Source organism: Pelodiscus sinensis, chromosome 21 (assembly GCF_052426305.1).
Source record: "Pelodiscus sinensis isolate ZL-2025 chromosome 21, ASM5242630v1, whole genome shotgun sequence".
NCBI classification, from domain to species: Eukaryota; Metazoa; Chordata; order Testudines; family Trionychidae; genus Pelodiscus; species Pelodiscus sinensis.
The window spans coordinates 4205339-4218740 of NC_143072.1; the positions used below are offsets into that span (position 1 = coordinate 4205339).

At 45.7% G+C, this 13402-nt stretch overlaps 1 protein-coding gene across 4 annotated transcripts in view; it reads right to left on the bottom strand.

Annotated features, from left to right (window-relative positions):
* The window catches only part of CASTOR2 (cytosolic arginine sensor for mTORC1 subunit 2), a 243787-nt gene that overhangs the window by 29503 nt on the left and 200882 nt on the right, over positions 1 to 13402 (bottom strand). The window contains exon 9 of one of the 4 annotated variants that reach the window (XM_075904290.2): positions 4319 to 9453. The exons of the other annotated variants lie outside the window; for them this stretch is intronic. Within the exon in view, the coding sequence (XP_075760405.1) occupies positions 9427 to 9453 (27 nt within the window). The 3' untranslated portion in view covers positions 4319 to 9426. Of the gene's footprint in view, positions 1 to 4318; positions 9454 to 13402 lie in introns of those variants that run through there. 4 annotated transcript variants of the gene reach the window in all.

Genomic DNA, 13402 nt, shown 5'->3' on the forward strand with positions numbered 1-13402 from the left:
CCTCGTCTAGTATTTCTCTCATTTGATGTACTTCAGCAGATTCATTAAGTGAGGGTCTCCTATCAGGTTTCCAGTATCTATTAGCATTGAGCATTATTATTGTTTGTATTAGGATAGGACATAGGTTCTCCATTCATGCACAGGACTTCACTGCACTTGGTCCTGGACAACAGAACAAAAAGGTGAGCCTTGTCCCCCAAAGGAATTACAGATTAAGCTCTTCTCTTTTTGGGGAGCACTCAAAGTTACTCTAAATGCAATTTTAATGTAGATTAAACTTCACAAAACTGCTGCCTGGATGCTCTTATTCTGAATTAAAATACCTTTAATTCACTTCCAGAGTGAATTGGACCAGACCAAATTAAGCCCCCTGAAATTATGAATATACATCCACACAAGGGCTTAGTGTGCTCTAAGTCAGTGTTTCTAAACCAATGGTATGAATACTCTTAGGGGTACTCGAGAGAAGTCTGGGAGGTACATCAACACAACTGAAATTTGGAGGAAACTGAATTTGTGTTTGTTCTATTATTTTTGTACTTTTTACACCCAAAAATTTCTTTGCCCGCCTGCGTGTGATTAAGTTGTTATAACAAATGTGTTGCAATGGTAGAAACATTTTTTGCACATCTGAAAACTGTAGGTTCTGGGGGTACTTATAATTTTTTTAAAAAAAGGAGTACTTTCTCAACTTTTTTATAAACACTGTTCAAAGTAATCCACTTTTAATTCACACCTCTAGTTAATGTGGATTAATTTTGTTGTGTCCCCCTGTGTAGACAAGCTATTAGCATAAGACAGATAACAGCAGAACATAGATGGGGGAGCGCAAGGACACTGAGACAATAGACTCCTAAGGATAACTGTGCTCATCCTTAATCCCTAACTCCTCTACACAGCTCCCTGAATGCTGCCTTTTCCCCAGGCTCCAACATGCAGCTCTACCCAGAACTGCCAATTTTGGTACCATCTGTGCTCTGCCTCTGCCCTCTTCCCCCAGGGGATGGGCGGAGTGGAATTGAGGTGCTAAACCCTTTTGGAAGTCTCACCATCTAGTGAGGCTCCTGTTTTTGGAAATCTCAGTCCTCATAGGATGCCAGTGGAGTCACAAATGTACCAGAACAGGGTGGATTTGGGAAGGGTTAGCTCAGGAGTGAGGGTATAAGCACATGGCCAAGGCCTGGGGGTAGCAAACGACACAGCCTTTGTACCTCTGGACATGCTAGAGCCCTAGACTACATTGGGCACGACATTGCCTGAATTCCTTCCAAGCTGTGCAGTGAGCACAGCAGTCCCTGCTGCAGATGGCTGTTCCTGTCTCTCTCCTACACACAATGTATCCCGTCAGGTAAACCCTCATACAACCATGCATCTATCCAGCCAGCTCTTACCCACCTCTAAGCTGCACTCTCCAGCTCCAAGTTTTATAGGGATGATGATTGCTCATTGGTTTTGATGCCACACGACCCTAAGATTCCACATCTGCTAGCATTCAGCATATTTGCTTTGGACATTGCCTCCAAAGCTGTCTGTTCAGGCAGTGGGGCTGAGCCAGGGTTGGTTGGCATTCCCAGCTGCAGCACCTTCAAAGGTCTGCTCTGCAATTGGTTAGCCAACAGTATCAGCCTCTCCGTTTTGTGGGTAAACAGCCCAGCAGCAAGGAAAAAATGGCTAATATTTCAGAAAGCCCCTCCACTAGGGATAACTCACCACATTCTGCTCCTTCAAAGACATCCAACCAAAAGTGGCCCAGCTGGCAAACGCGAAGAACAACAGATTCTGCCATCTCCAGCTGAAGTGCAAATCTGAGAACAAGACATTACTGGGAAAGGTTTGAATGGACAATAACCAGAACGCTATTAGTAGCAGCAACTGTAGACGATAGCTCATAGCCTATAGGTGAGCGTGGACCATTAATACTCTATTGTAACGTAATAGTACCTTGGATTACCAGTCATGGGCTAGGAATTGTGCACATGCAGAGCAAAATAGCACTCCCACAAGAGGAAGCTATAGACTGACAATGCGACTGTATGGAGTGGCATGATAGAGGGACTGTCAGCACCCAGTTGACAAAATGGGAAAAACCTAACTCTAGAGCAGTGGTTCCCAAACTTTTCAGTATCATGCCCCCTTTTTGATTTTTGAGAAACCATCATACCCTTCTCCCCCCACTCTCCCCTCCTCCACCCAAAATAGCAGCAAAATTTGTTGAGGAAAAAACAACAACTTAACGGGGCCAAAAGACAAAAATAGCGGCAAAACTTCTGGGAGGGGCTGGGTTGTTTCATGCCCCTCCAGTTTGGGAACTCATGCTCTAGTGTGTCCAAGCACCATAGAGCGCTTGCAGAAAGAACAGTTGAGAACTTTGCAGAAGGTTACTGCGATATTGAATTAACGTTTCCTATCACCTTGATAGGAAAACATGGCATCACCATTCTTAAATGGTAATGAAGCATCAGGCAATCAAGATATATTCATCTGGGAGTTCAAAGAAGCTTACATTAATTAGGTGCTCAGCTCCTTTTGCAAGTCAATGGGCATTTTAATAAATTCCCACAGGTCCTTACATACTAGATTACAGCAGTGCACTCACTCTCCTGAAAAAGACTTTGCCTGTAACTCGTGGTGTTATTTATCTTCTTTAACAATCCTTCACAATAGTGAAAGGTTTTGGAAACTACAGGTAAATGCATCTATAGTCTTTGGCTACGTCTATACTATGCGTTTTCTTTGCCAAAAATATACTAATGAGGGACTCATTTGCATATTTTCTGCTGATCTGTTTGGTTTTTGTTGTTGTTAAGGTTTATGTGCAAAAACAAGCAGTGCGAACATTTTCTTTTTGCGCAAAAAAACATTTTCCCCACAAGATCCATGTGCAAAAAATGGATCTGCAGAAAATATGCAAATGAGTCCCTCATTAGCATATTTTTTGCCAAGAAAACTCGTAGAATAGACGTAGCCTTTTAGGTTAACTTTTTCAAAAAATGCTCGAATATGTTGAGAGGCACAGTTTTTCCATGAAGAAGGCTGTGCTGGCTTGAGTGGAGCTGTACAGATCCAGAAACCGTATTAAAGTAGTGTTAACCCATCAGTGCTATTGACTTAAAAAACAAAAGCAAGACAATGGGTTTAGGCTGCCTCCCAGCCCGCTCCTGCGTGTGTGACAAAACTACTAGCATGAGAGCGAGCCTACTCCTCGAGGCCCTGCTCTGGAAAAGGGCAGCATCTCCCACGGTTAAATGTATTGTGTGACGGGTTACTCAGCCAGCTCCCGCCTTTGCTCTGACTTGATCAAACCTTGCTTAGAGAAATAAAGGGTGAAAGAAGCAAGAAAGCCGTTAGGCCAAGGGGAGCATCTTCGCCTTCCCAACTCGCCTCAGAATGTGCCTTTCCGGAACATTCAGTGCAATGTCACCCTGACAAGAACAGTTCCACACGAATCTCACAGGCTTACGTGTCCTTGCACATCTCTCGCCAAACTAGGGTTGCCAGATGGTTTCAACAAAAATACCGGACACACTTGACAGTACATCACAATCTACATGACATCTTATTTAGAAAATACCGGACGTTTATATTGTCTCAATTTGTTTCCTGAATAGAAAGCGCAAATACTGGACTGTCTGGTTCAAAACCGGCAACCCTACGCCAAACCACAGGCCAAGTGCTGGGTACTTTGGAGAGATGTGAGTGAGGTCATAGCTGCAGGCTCATCACAGGCCATGGGACTAGTGTTTGTTTCATGAGACGTGGCCAGGCTGCAGGGAAAAACGCTTTTCTTGTTCAACTAACTTGGTTACCAAGATCACTTCAGGATCTGGATACTACAGCACTTCTCACCCATTCCAGCCATTGTCTCGGTTATGAGCTGTTGCCTTCCAAGTGCCATAATATTTCACCTCAGAAAAACTCTTTGATGTGAAGCTATGCAAAAAACACAAGCATAAATCACCTGACAAAGGCCACCAGGAGAGTAGCACTAGAGGTAAGCAGGTGAGGAACCTCAGGCTTGGGGGCTTGGTACAGCCCCTGGCTTACCTCGATCTGGCCTCCAAGGCTCAGGGCTCCCCTCCTAGCATTGGGGAGCCCGTACCTACTGAGGGACTGGAGCACACAAAATCTGCTAGACTGGGCCTACTAGGCTCTGGTGTGCGAGGGGAATGTGGGGAATGTCTTTCTGCTTCTCAGGGGGCCGCGTCAATGAGGGTTTGGAGGTTGGTTTGGGTTTTTTTTTGGCTTCTCACTTGTGTTCAGCCCCTGACTGATTTTTCTGTGGGTCAGCAGCCCTCCCCCCCCCCCCCCCCCCCGACAAAAAAGACAGGGGCAAGCCTGTTACTGGGTTCCTCTGTCAGCAGGGTGTATGTGGCCAGGCTTCGAAGAAACTGCCAGTCCCCTGCTTGGGTGAGTCCAGTTTCCCTCCCTGCTGTGGTGTCGCTCTCCACTGGAGCTTTGAGAAAGCCATCAGCACGAGAGGAGTTCACACAAGAACATGTCGTTTATCGTTATCTGGATACAGATCTGCCAGTCAGTGGTGGAAAAGCAGCTATTATTTCCTATCATCTGAGCACACAGGCTGGCTAAAGCCCAATGTGTCCATTACGTAAGGCAGCGGTCTATAAAAACAAAACAAACACTAATTATGAATGGAACAGTAGCTACTAAGCTCAAGGGGTAACACAACAGAGAATATAGCTCTATATAAATGTCAATGTCAGGTCATTTACAGAGCTGTGGTAAACAGCTGAATTAAGCCCTGCACTCACTTTGTGGAGAGCAATTTTTCCTAATACTATACCCTCAGGATAAACCCTGATTCATCTTTGTAAAACAACTTAAGACACTGAATTTGACAGTGAAGATGCAGCGGGGACTTCTCCTGGGTTTAACGTGTGCCTGGGAAAGAGAGAAGAGGAATCTAAATATTCTGAAAGCTTCTGTGGTGTTTCTGGCTAACATGGCCATGGAGGTGGAGAGGAGACAGTGCAAACAAACCCCAGTGTTCCAGCATGAGTGGAGCCTTTCCTCGGGGGGAAAGGGCGAAGCCCTGCCATTTCCTCTTCATTGCCCCTTGGCTGCAGTTTTGCATTGGCTTTGAATCAGTGAGATCGGACTTGTACACACTTGGATGGCTCACAGGGATGATAGCTCATGTTAGGTTCAGGTTGCTACCTAGGGGTCTACCCAGTGCTTTTTTTATTTAAAAAAAAATGCCGGTATTCCAGGGGAAAAGTTGTTGAGCACAAAAAAACCCCCAAAAAACCCACACCCCTTTAAGAAATGTGGGTGTTGGCCATTTTTTCATTACAGAAGTGCTGGGCAGTCACAAAAAAAGCACGTGGTCTACAGCAATTTTTCTCAAAGCTACGAACGGGCTGCTCCTGTTTGTTTACTTACCGGCTCCACAACCACAGAGCCTCGAGGCTTCCATTGGCTCCGGGTCATTGTTTGCAGCCGAGGAGAGCCGTGGGAAGCAGCATGGCCTGGGTCGCTATGTCCCACGGCTCCCTTTGGATGCAAACGGCGAACCACAGCTGCAAATGGCTGTGGAGCTGGTAGCTAAGCAGACCAGAACGGCCTGTTAGCAGGTCTCAGTGCAGGCTCGCGACACACTTTGAGAAACACTGGTCTAGGGGAATGAGAGCTGTTTCCTTCCAATTCTGGTGCATTGGCCTGTGTGACATGGATTGATGGTTTAAGACTCACCCTTAGCGAACAGGTGTCTACGCCACTTAAATCATTGTTTAGCCAAACTGACATCCTCATCATTAGGCATTTAATGGCCTTGTGGTAGTGAGGGCCAGTGGTCTTGTGGTTAAAACACTGCACTGGGATGAAGGAGTGTTGGAGTCAACTCTTGGCTCTGCCACATACTCTATGTATGACCTTGGGCACGTCACTTAATTGCTCCATGCCTCCATTTCCCAATTCCATCATGGGAAATACCATATTACTTTTCTCTGAGGCTTTGTCTACCGGCAGTAGATGCACTTTGGTGCATGCACGGTTTCTTACCATGAGTTTGCATAGCACATTGCATAGTGTTAATGTAGCTGTTACTCTAAACACAAAGATATAAACAACAAAATAACAACTAGGCAGTGCCTCTACATGGGAATGGCTCAATGCCACTCTTATGACTGCTCCGTATGCTGGGTGAGCTGCTCTTGCAGCACCTCTCCCATTAAATTTACATACACAGATCCGATCCAGTGCACCCAAAAGCTTCACAGTGAATTCTTTAGTGCAGGTGCTTCTGCAACTCTCCTCGAAGAATTTCAGAGACATGTTCTGTAAAACCTGCTTGTTTTTTTGTTTTTTTTAAAGATGTTAGTTAAAATGCCCTTCCAAGCAAGTTTTGTTCGTCTGAGACAGAGAAAACAAAAGAAGTGTGGGGAGGAATCTTTTAAAAAGTGTTGCTCAAAACATCCCCGACTTGACTGAACTGAGGGAGTCTGGTTAAACATTTAAAATGTGCATTCCTCAAAGTGATAACCTGAGGCCATGGTTAGTGCTGAGGCTGCTCCTGACTGAGTTTGAAAAGCTGGCACACGTGCCTAGGAGACCAACTCCATATAAATTCACTGGAAAACAAAGGAGTTACATCTCTCAGATTTGCAGGAAGATTCAGGCAGGACCTATGAGTTGAAGTCCCTGTCCATGTCTGTTGATTCTGGGCAGAAGTTCAGGGATTTGCTTAATAGCAGGCCACCACTGTTTTACACATCTATAGCGCCTGTCCATGGAGGATCTTGAAGTAGAGAAGTCTGACAAACAACACCCTTGTGAGGTAGGATGCAATGGACAGAGATAAGTGACCTCGTGGGGGTTCTTCAGTGGGCAACAGAACCATGTCATGCAAATGCCTGACTCTTGTGTTTCTCAACTTTTTTTTTTTTTTTATATAAAGTATCCCTTTAAAAAAATAAGTACCTCCTGTCAAGGCTTTCCCCCCACTCTGGCACAATAAATGCAGAAGTGGGGGCCCACAAAAGTACCCTAAAACTTTACCTTTCCAGGCTTTGGTATAAAACTTCCCCCCAAAATCTTAAAAACCTAGATTTTGGGGATAAAAAGCTGATGCCACCACCCAAGTAATGATAAGGAAACCACAGAGAGACCACTTCGGAAATCTCAGCCCCTAAAGTAAAACCAGGACACAAAACTTAAGCAATATCAGGTTAATAAAAAAGAAAGAGAAATAACTTTTATTATTACCTCAATACTCCTGTTACAAGCATGTGACTAGATGTAAAAGTCACCAATTAATATACTCATGCCCCCGCCCCCATGGGCCAAGAGCTTAGTTGCAAAGAAGAGGAAAACCCATTTTTAAATGCACAGACATCAGATTCCCATTCCCAAACCATAAAACACTAAAACCTAACGTATTTATCTAAACTTTACCCTACTTACAGACTGTAAAGAGTCTTTTCTTGGAGTGAGACATTTTGTCTGCCCCCCTCAGAGAATATTTTGTTTGTCCCCCTCTGGAGAGAAACTGCTCGGGACAAAGGAGGGAAAACGCCCAAATTCCTTTGTTCCAGTTTGAAATTCCTACCTACATTTCTATTGGCTGCCTGTTACCTGGTTAGGTAAGGGACATAGTGAACCCCTTAGTCCCCAAGCTGCTGGCTAACCCTCATGGTCATGACCACCCCCGGTTCCTACAGTTTTCAGACACACAAACATTTATTTCTCCCATTGCAATACATGTTTAAACAACTTAATCGTAGCCAAAGACATTTTTGAGTGTAAAAGTACAAAAATAATAAAGCGCTGTAAACTTAAAACAAAAACTCAGTTTTCTCCAAAGGTCAGTTGTGTTGACATACCCCCCAGACTTCTCTCGAGTAGCCCTACGGGTACTCGTTCCACTGGTTGAGAAACACTGCTCTAGACAACCTGGCCTCCCCTCTAGTTTTCAGAGGTGCATCTGTCAAAGCCAGTGAGTCTCTTTGAGACTAGCATGAACAGCTGAGTCATGGAATCCGGTGGCAGCTATGGGTTCAATCTGAACAAGGCAAGGAGTTCTCCCCTCCGCTACAGGGCATTGCCAGGCGAATGAGTCAAAGGTGCAGAACAAAACAAAATTAACTGGAAAGAGAAATCCTCTTGCTGCAGACACGTGGGACATTGGTAAACGCACTCTCTCCTGTAGGCCTCTTGGCATCATCTCTGCCGATTCTCGCGAGGGCAGTATTAGTTGATGGCACAGATGAGTTTTTGGATAGAAGGTGAATTTCGTTCCTAGAATCAGGCCTGCCGATGGGGGAGGGAAGAGGGCAGTTGCCCTGGGGCCTGGAGATTCAAAGGGGACCCTACTTTCCCCTTTAAATCGCTGCAGGGGCGTCACACCACATGCTCCTGGCCACTCAAAGGGCTGGGTTGGCGTGGTGTGGTGCACTCCGGGTGGCACAGAGGGCTGACTGGCTCAGCCCTGCCCCTCCCGCCTGAGGTCCCAACCTGCTGCTAATGCAGAGCTGGCCTCTCCACCCTGCCTGGGAGCCGTGGAGACTGACAGCACCCCTGCCTAGCATCTTGCTGAATTGAAACATGGCACACTTGGTTTGTGCACACACAATCCCCTCTCTGCATGCTGCTCAGGTGCCACCTACCAGCAAATCCAGCACCTCCCTCAACAGCACAAGTTCCAGGCCATGGTACAAGTTCCAGGGGTGTCAGGCATTATATCCTGCTGCAAATCTCGCATCCTATTGAGGTTATGTTATCAACACATCTGCAGTGGATTCCTTGTTTTCCTTCAATCTTCCACTCAGTAACTAAGATGGCTGATTTTCAATTGCCTTCTATTATCCATGCAGGATCAACCTTTTAAAAAAACGTTGGCTAAGAGGATACCAACAGAGGAAAGATTTTTACCTGTCAGAGGAACCCAGGTGTTGCAAAGTTTACATCCCCCTTCCTCCCAATGACTGATGGATTAAGTCTGTTTAGGAACACAGTTGGCAGTATAATTAACAATCTAGTCCCACAGCAGGGAGCTGAGGAGTTGTACAAAGGCAGGAATTGCTGCACCACTTTGTCCTTGGAAATAGCAAATTAGACAGCCATAAATACACCTGCAGTAGGGGCAGTGAAGGCACATAGGGAGCATCTTAAATTAGAAGAACCAAAAATAACCTACCTGATTTGCATTGATTAGCAAGAGTCATTTACTTGACAAATCCAGCTGTGCGTTCATCTTTGGCTTAAAATAGAGTGAAAACTCTTCAGGGCAGGAAAACGGTTCCTTCTAGTCCATGTACAGCTCCGAGCACAACAGGGCTCAAAGCCAGACTGTACAGGGGTTCATTTATTCACCCTGAAGACGATACACCACCACCAACTTGGTTTTGAAAATCCAAATCCTGGGGTGTGCAGTCAAATTGAATACTTCGGTAAGAGAGTGGGCTGGCAAGACTAGCAGATGCCATCCTTCAGTGATTCCTACAATAAAGCACAAGGATGAGCTCTGAGCGTTAGAGGATTAGTGAAAATTCAATCTCCCTGACTCATGCAGCCCATGGTGAATCAGCTGACACTTGGGAATCTAGTATCGCTAACTGCAGGGGTTTAATTAAAATGATTGCTACCTACGTGGAAAGATGATTTTATTTGTGCTTGGCTCCAGCTCTTCATTTCTGCACTTCCATACCTGCAAATCTTACTGGGATGGCTCATTCTCCACCCTTAGCCCGGCACAAGTCAGATTGTATTACAAAGCCAGGATTATTTGGGGAACTTTCAATCTTGAGAGCACCGCGAGAGCCCTTTTTCAAAATTGGAGTCACATTAGCGATCGTCCGGTCAGTTGGTATAGAAACTCATTTAAATGACTACAGTTAACAGTTCTGCAGTTTCACATTTGAGCTCCTGCAGGACCCTTGGGTGAATGCCACCAGGGACTGGAAACGTATTACTGTTTAATTGATCAATGTGTTCCAAAACCGGCGCTAATGACCCCTCAGTCTGGAACAGTTCCTCAGATTTGTCACTTAAAAAAATGGCTCAGGTTCAGGAGTTCTATTCATATCCTCAGCTGAGAAGACAGATGCAAAGAATTCATTTAATTTCTCCAAATGACCTTATCATCCTGGAGTGTTCCTTTAGCATCTCGATCGTCCAGTGGCCCCCACTGGTTGTTTAACAGGCTTCCTGCTTCTGATGTACTTAAAAAATGGCTATAACTTTTTGATTCTTTGGTCAGCTGTCCTTCAAATTCCTTTTTGGCCTTCCGAATTAAATTTTTACATTTCGTTCCAGAGTTGACGCTCCTGTCTGTTTTCCTCACTAGGATTTAACTTCCACTTTCTAAACAATGCCGGTCTGCCTTTCACAGCGTCTTTTATTGTGCTGGGGTGCCATGGTAGCACTTTTTTTTGTTTTTTAATTTGAGTTATGCCTTTAAGTTGAGCCTCTATTATGGTGTCTTCAAAAAGCTTCCATGCAGCTTGCAGGATTTCCTTTTGGCCCTGTACCTTTTCATCTCTGTTTAACTAATCCCCGCATTTTTTGTGTAGTGCTTTTTTATGAAATTAAATGCCACAGTGTTGGGCTGCTCTTTTGTTTTCCCTGCTACTGGGATGTTAAATTTAATTATATTATGGTCACTAATACCAAGTGGCCGAGCTATAACAGGGTTCAGAAAAGAGTTAGTCATTGATGGACCTAACCTCCATGAATCTATTAGCCAGGCTGGGTAGGAATGGTGTCTCTAGCCTCTGTCTGGAAGTAGATGACAGGGGAGGGATCCTGTGAGGATTACCTGATGTGTTCTCTCCCTCTGGGGCATCTGGCATTGACCACTGTCGGCAGACAGGATACTGGGCTAGATGAACCTTTGAGCTGACCCAGTATGGCCATTCCTATAAATGCTGAGCACACATTGAGGAAAAAGGATCAGGTATGGTCAGGGTATCCAAATATGCTCATGATGACATGAAAGACAGTAGCAGATCGAGTAGCTTGCACAACTGTTGCACAGACATCTGCAAACCAGTCACACACAAAGGCTGTGTCTAGACTGGCAAGTTTTTCCGCAAAATCATCTGTTTTTGCAGAAAAACTTGCCAGCTGTCTACACTGGCCACTTGAATTTCCAGAAAAGCACTGACGATCTCATGTAAGATTGTCAGTGCTTTTCCGGAAATACTATGCTGCTCCCGTTTGGGCAAAAGTCTTTTTCCGAAAGACTTTTATGCAAAAGGGCCAGTGTAGACAGCACAGTACTGTTTTCCACAAAAAAGCCCCGATCACGAAAATGGCCATCGGGGTTTTTTTGCAGAAAACTGCGTCTAGATTGGCCCATACGCTTTTCCGCAAGAAGAGCTTTTGCGGAAAAGCATCCTGCCAATCTAGACGTGCTTTTCCGAAAATGCTTTTTATGGAAAACTTTTCCGTTAAAAGCATTTTCGGAAAATCATGCCAGTATAGACATAGCCAAAAGGCAAAATCTGGCCTTAGGAGCAACGACCCACCTGCAGCAAATGGTTAACTGGTGCCAAAGGCAGTGAAAATGTGCATGTGCATATACAAATGTGTATTGTATTCTCAAATATATCCACGTTCACACCCATCTGCGTCGGCTTGAAAGTATGGGGGTGAGGAAAAAGTTGAAGGTCCTAAGTCCAATTTTCAGCAGTGTCGTCAGAGTGTAAATCTCATGGAAAAATCAGTGAGACTTGGATTATTGTCAAGGTCTTGAAAAATGGGATTTTTTTTGGCTCCTAAATCACTTAGGGCAGGGTCTACACTAGTGAATTCTGCCAGCATAGTTATGTCGGCCAGGCGTGAAGAGGTGTGAACCCTGCCTGACCCAGCTGAAGCCTCTAGTGTTCAGGCAGCGGTACTGACAAAAATGCCAGTGTAGCTTGTTCACTCATAGCGGGGTGGCTTTACTGTACCAACAGCAAGAGCAACCGAGTCTGCGTAGCTGCATCCACATGAGGAACACGTTCCGGGGATAGCCCTGCTGGCTCCCGCTGCTTGGAAGAGACCTGCTGGAATGTTTGCCAGCACTTACTAACAAGCACTGCTGTGTGACATCACAATGGTCCAAAAGGTGCCACCGCGAAAGCCCTGCGTTGATATCGTATCTGCAGCTGTGTCTGCAAAAACCAGCCCCAGATATTCGCATCCGTAGATACCCAACAGAAAGCCGAAAATGTGCAGGATTCTAGATACAAAATTTGTATCCACACCTGCAAAAATGAGCTGCGGATATCTGCATCCATATTCTCAGACGTGGATACCCATGGCTAAAAAGCGGGCATCTGCTGATTTGCAGGGCGCTGGCTATTGTCACTTGTACAGTGCAATAGATGGAGATATTTCTGCCTTTCCCCCTGCTCCCCGAGAACGGTGTCAGGCTTACTGGCACCTTCTTTCAAACAGTGCAACGGCCCCTGTAGAAATGCTGAAGGGGCCCAGCCTCACCGGCGCACCTGTAGGATGGCATTAGTGAGAATATCGGCATCCAGGTAACCTGATGAGGTCAACAAGGACAAGTGCAGAGTCCTGTATTTGGGACGGAAGAATCCCAAGCATTGTTACAGGCTGGGGACCAACTGGCTAAGTAGCAATCGGCAGAAAAGGACCTGGGGATTCCAGTGGATGAGAAGCTGGATATGAGTCAACAGTGTGCCCTTGTAGCCAAGAAGGCGAATGGCATATTAGGGTGTATTAGGAGGAGCATTGCCAGCAGATCCAGAGAAGCGATTATTCCCCTTTATTTGGCTCTGGTGAGGCCACATCTGGAGTATTGTGTCCAGTTCAGGGCTCCCCACTATAGAAAGGATGTGGATGCATTGGAGATAGGGCCAGCGGAGGGATCCAAAAGGATTAGGGGGCTGGAGCACATGACCTATGAGGAGACTGAGGGATTTGGGCTTATTTCATCTGCAGAAGAGAAGAGCGAGGGGGGATTTGATAGCAGCCTTCAGCTTCCTGAAGGGAGGTTCCAAAGAGGATGGAGAGAGGCTGTTCATAGTAGTGACGGATGACAGAACAAGGAGCAATGGTCTCAAATTACAGTGGGGAGGTCTAGGTTGGATATTAGGAAAAACAATTTCCCTAGGAGGGTGGTGAAGCCCTGGGATGGGTTCCCTAGGGAGGTGGTGGAATCTTCATCCCTAGAGGTTTTTAAGTCTTGGCTGACAAAGCCCTGGCTGGGATGATTTAGTTGGTTTGGTCCTGCCTTGGGCAGGGGGCTGGACCTGATGACTCCTGAGGTCTCTTCCAACCCTAGGATTCTATGATCCCTCTGTGCACACATGGGTATTAGCCCAAGGCCTGATGGAGGGCTTGATTTCAGTCCGGAACCGCCCTGTCCAGGTGTTGAGCAGTGTTCCAGCACCACCTATCAGGGATGGATTTGGCCAATGGCCTTCCAGTGTCT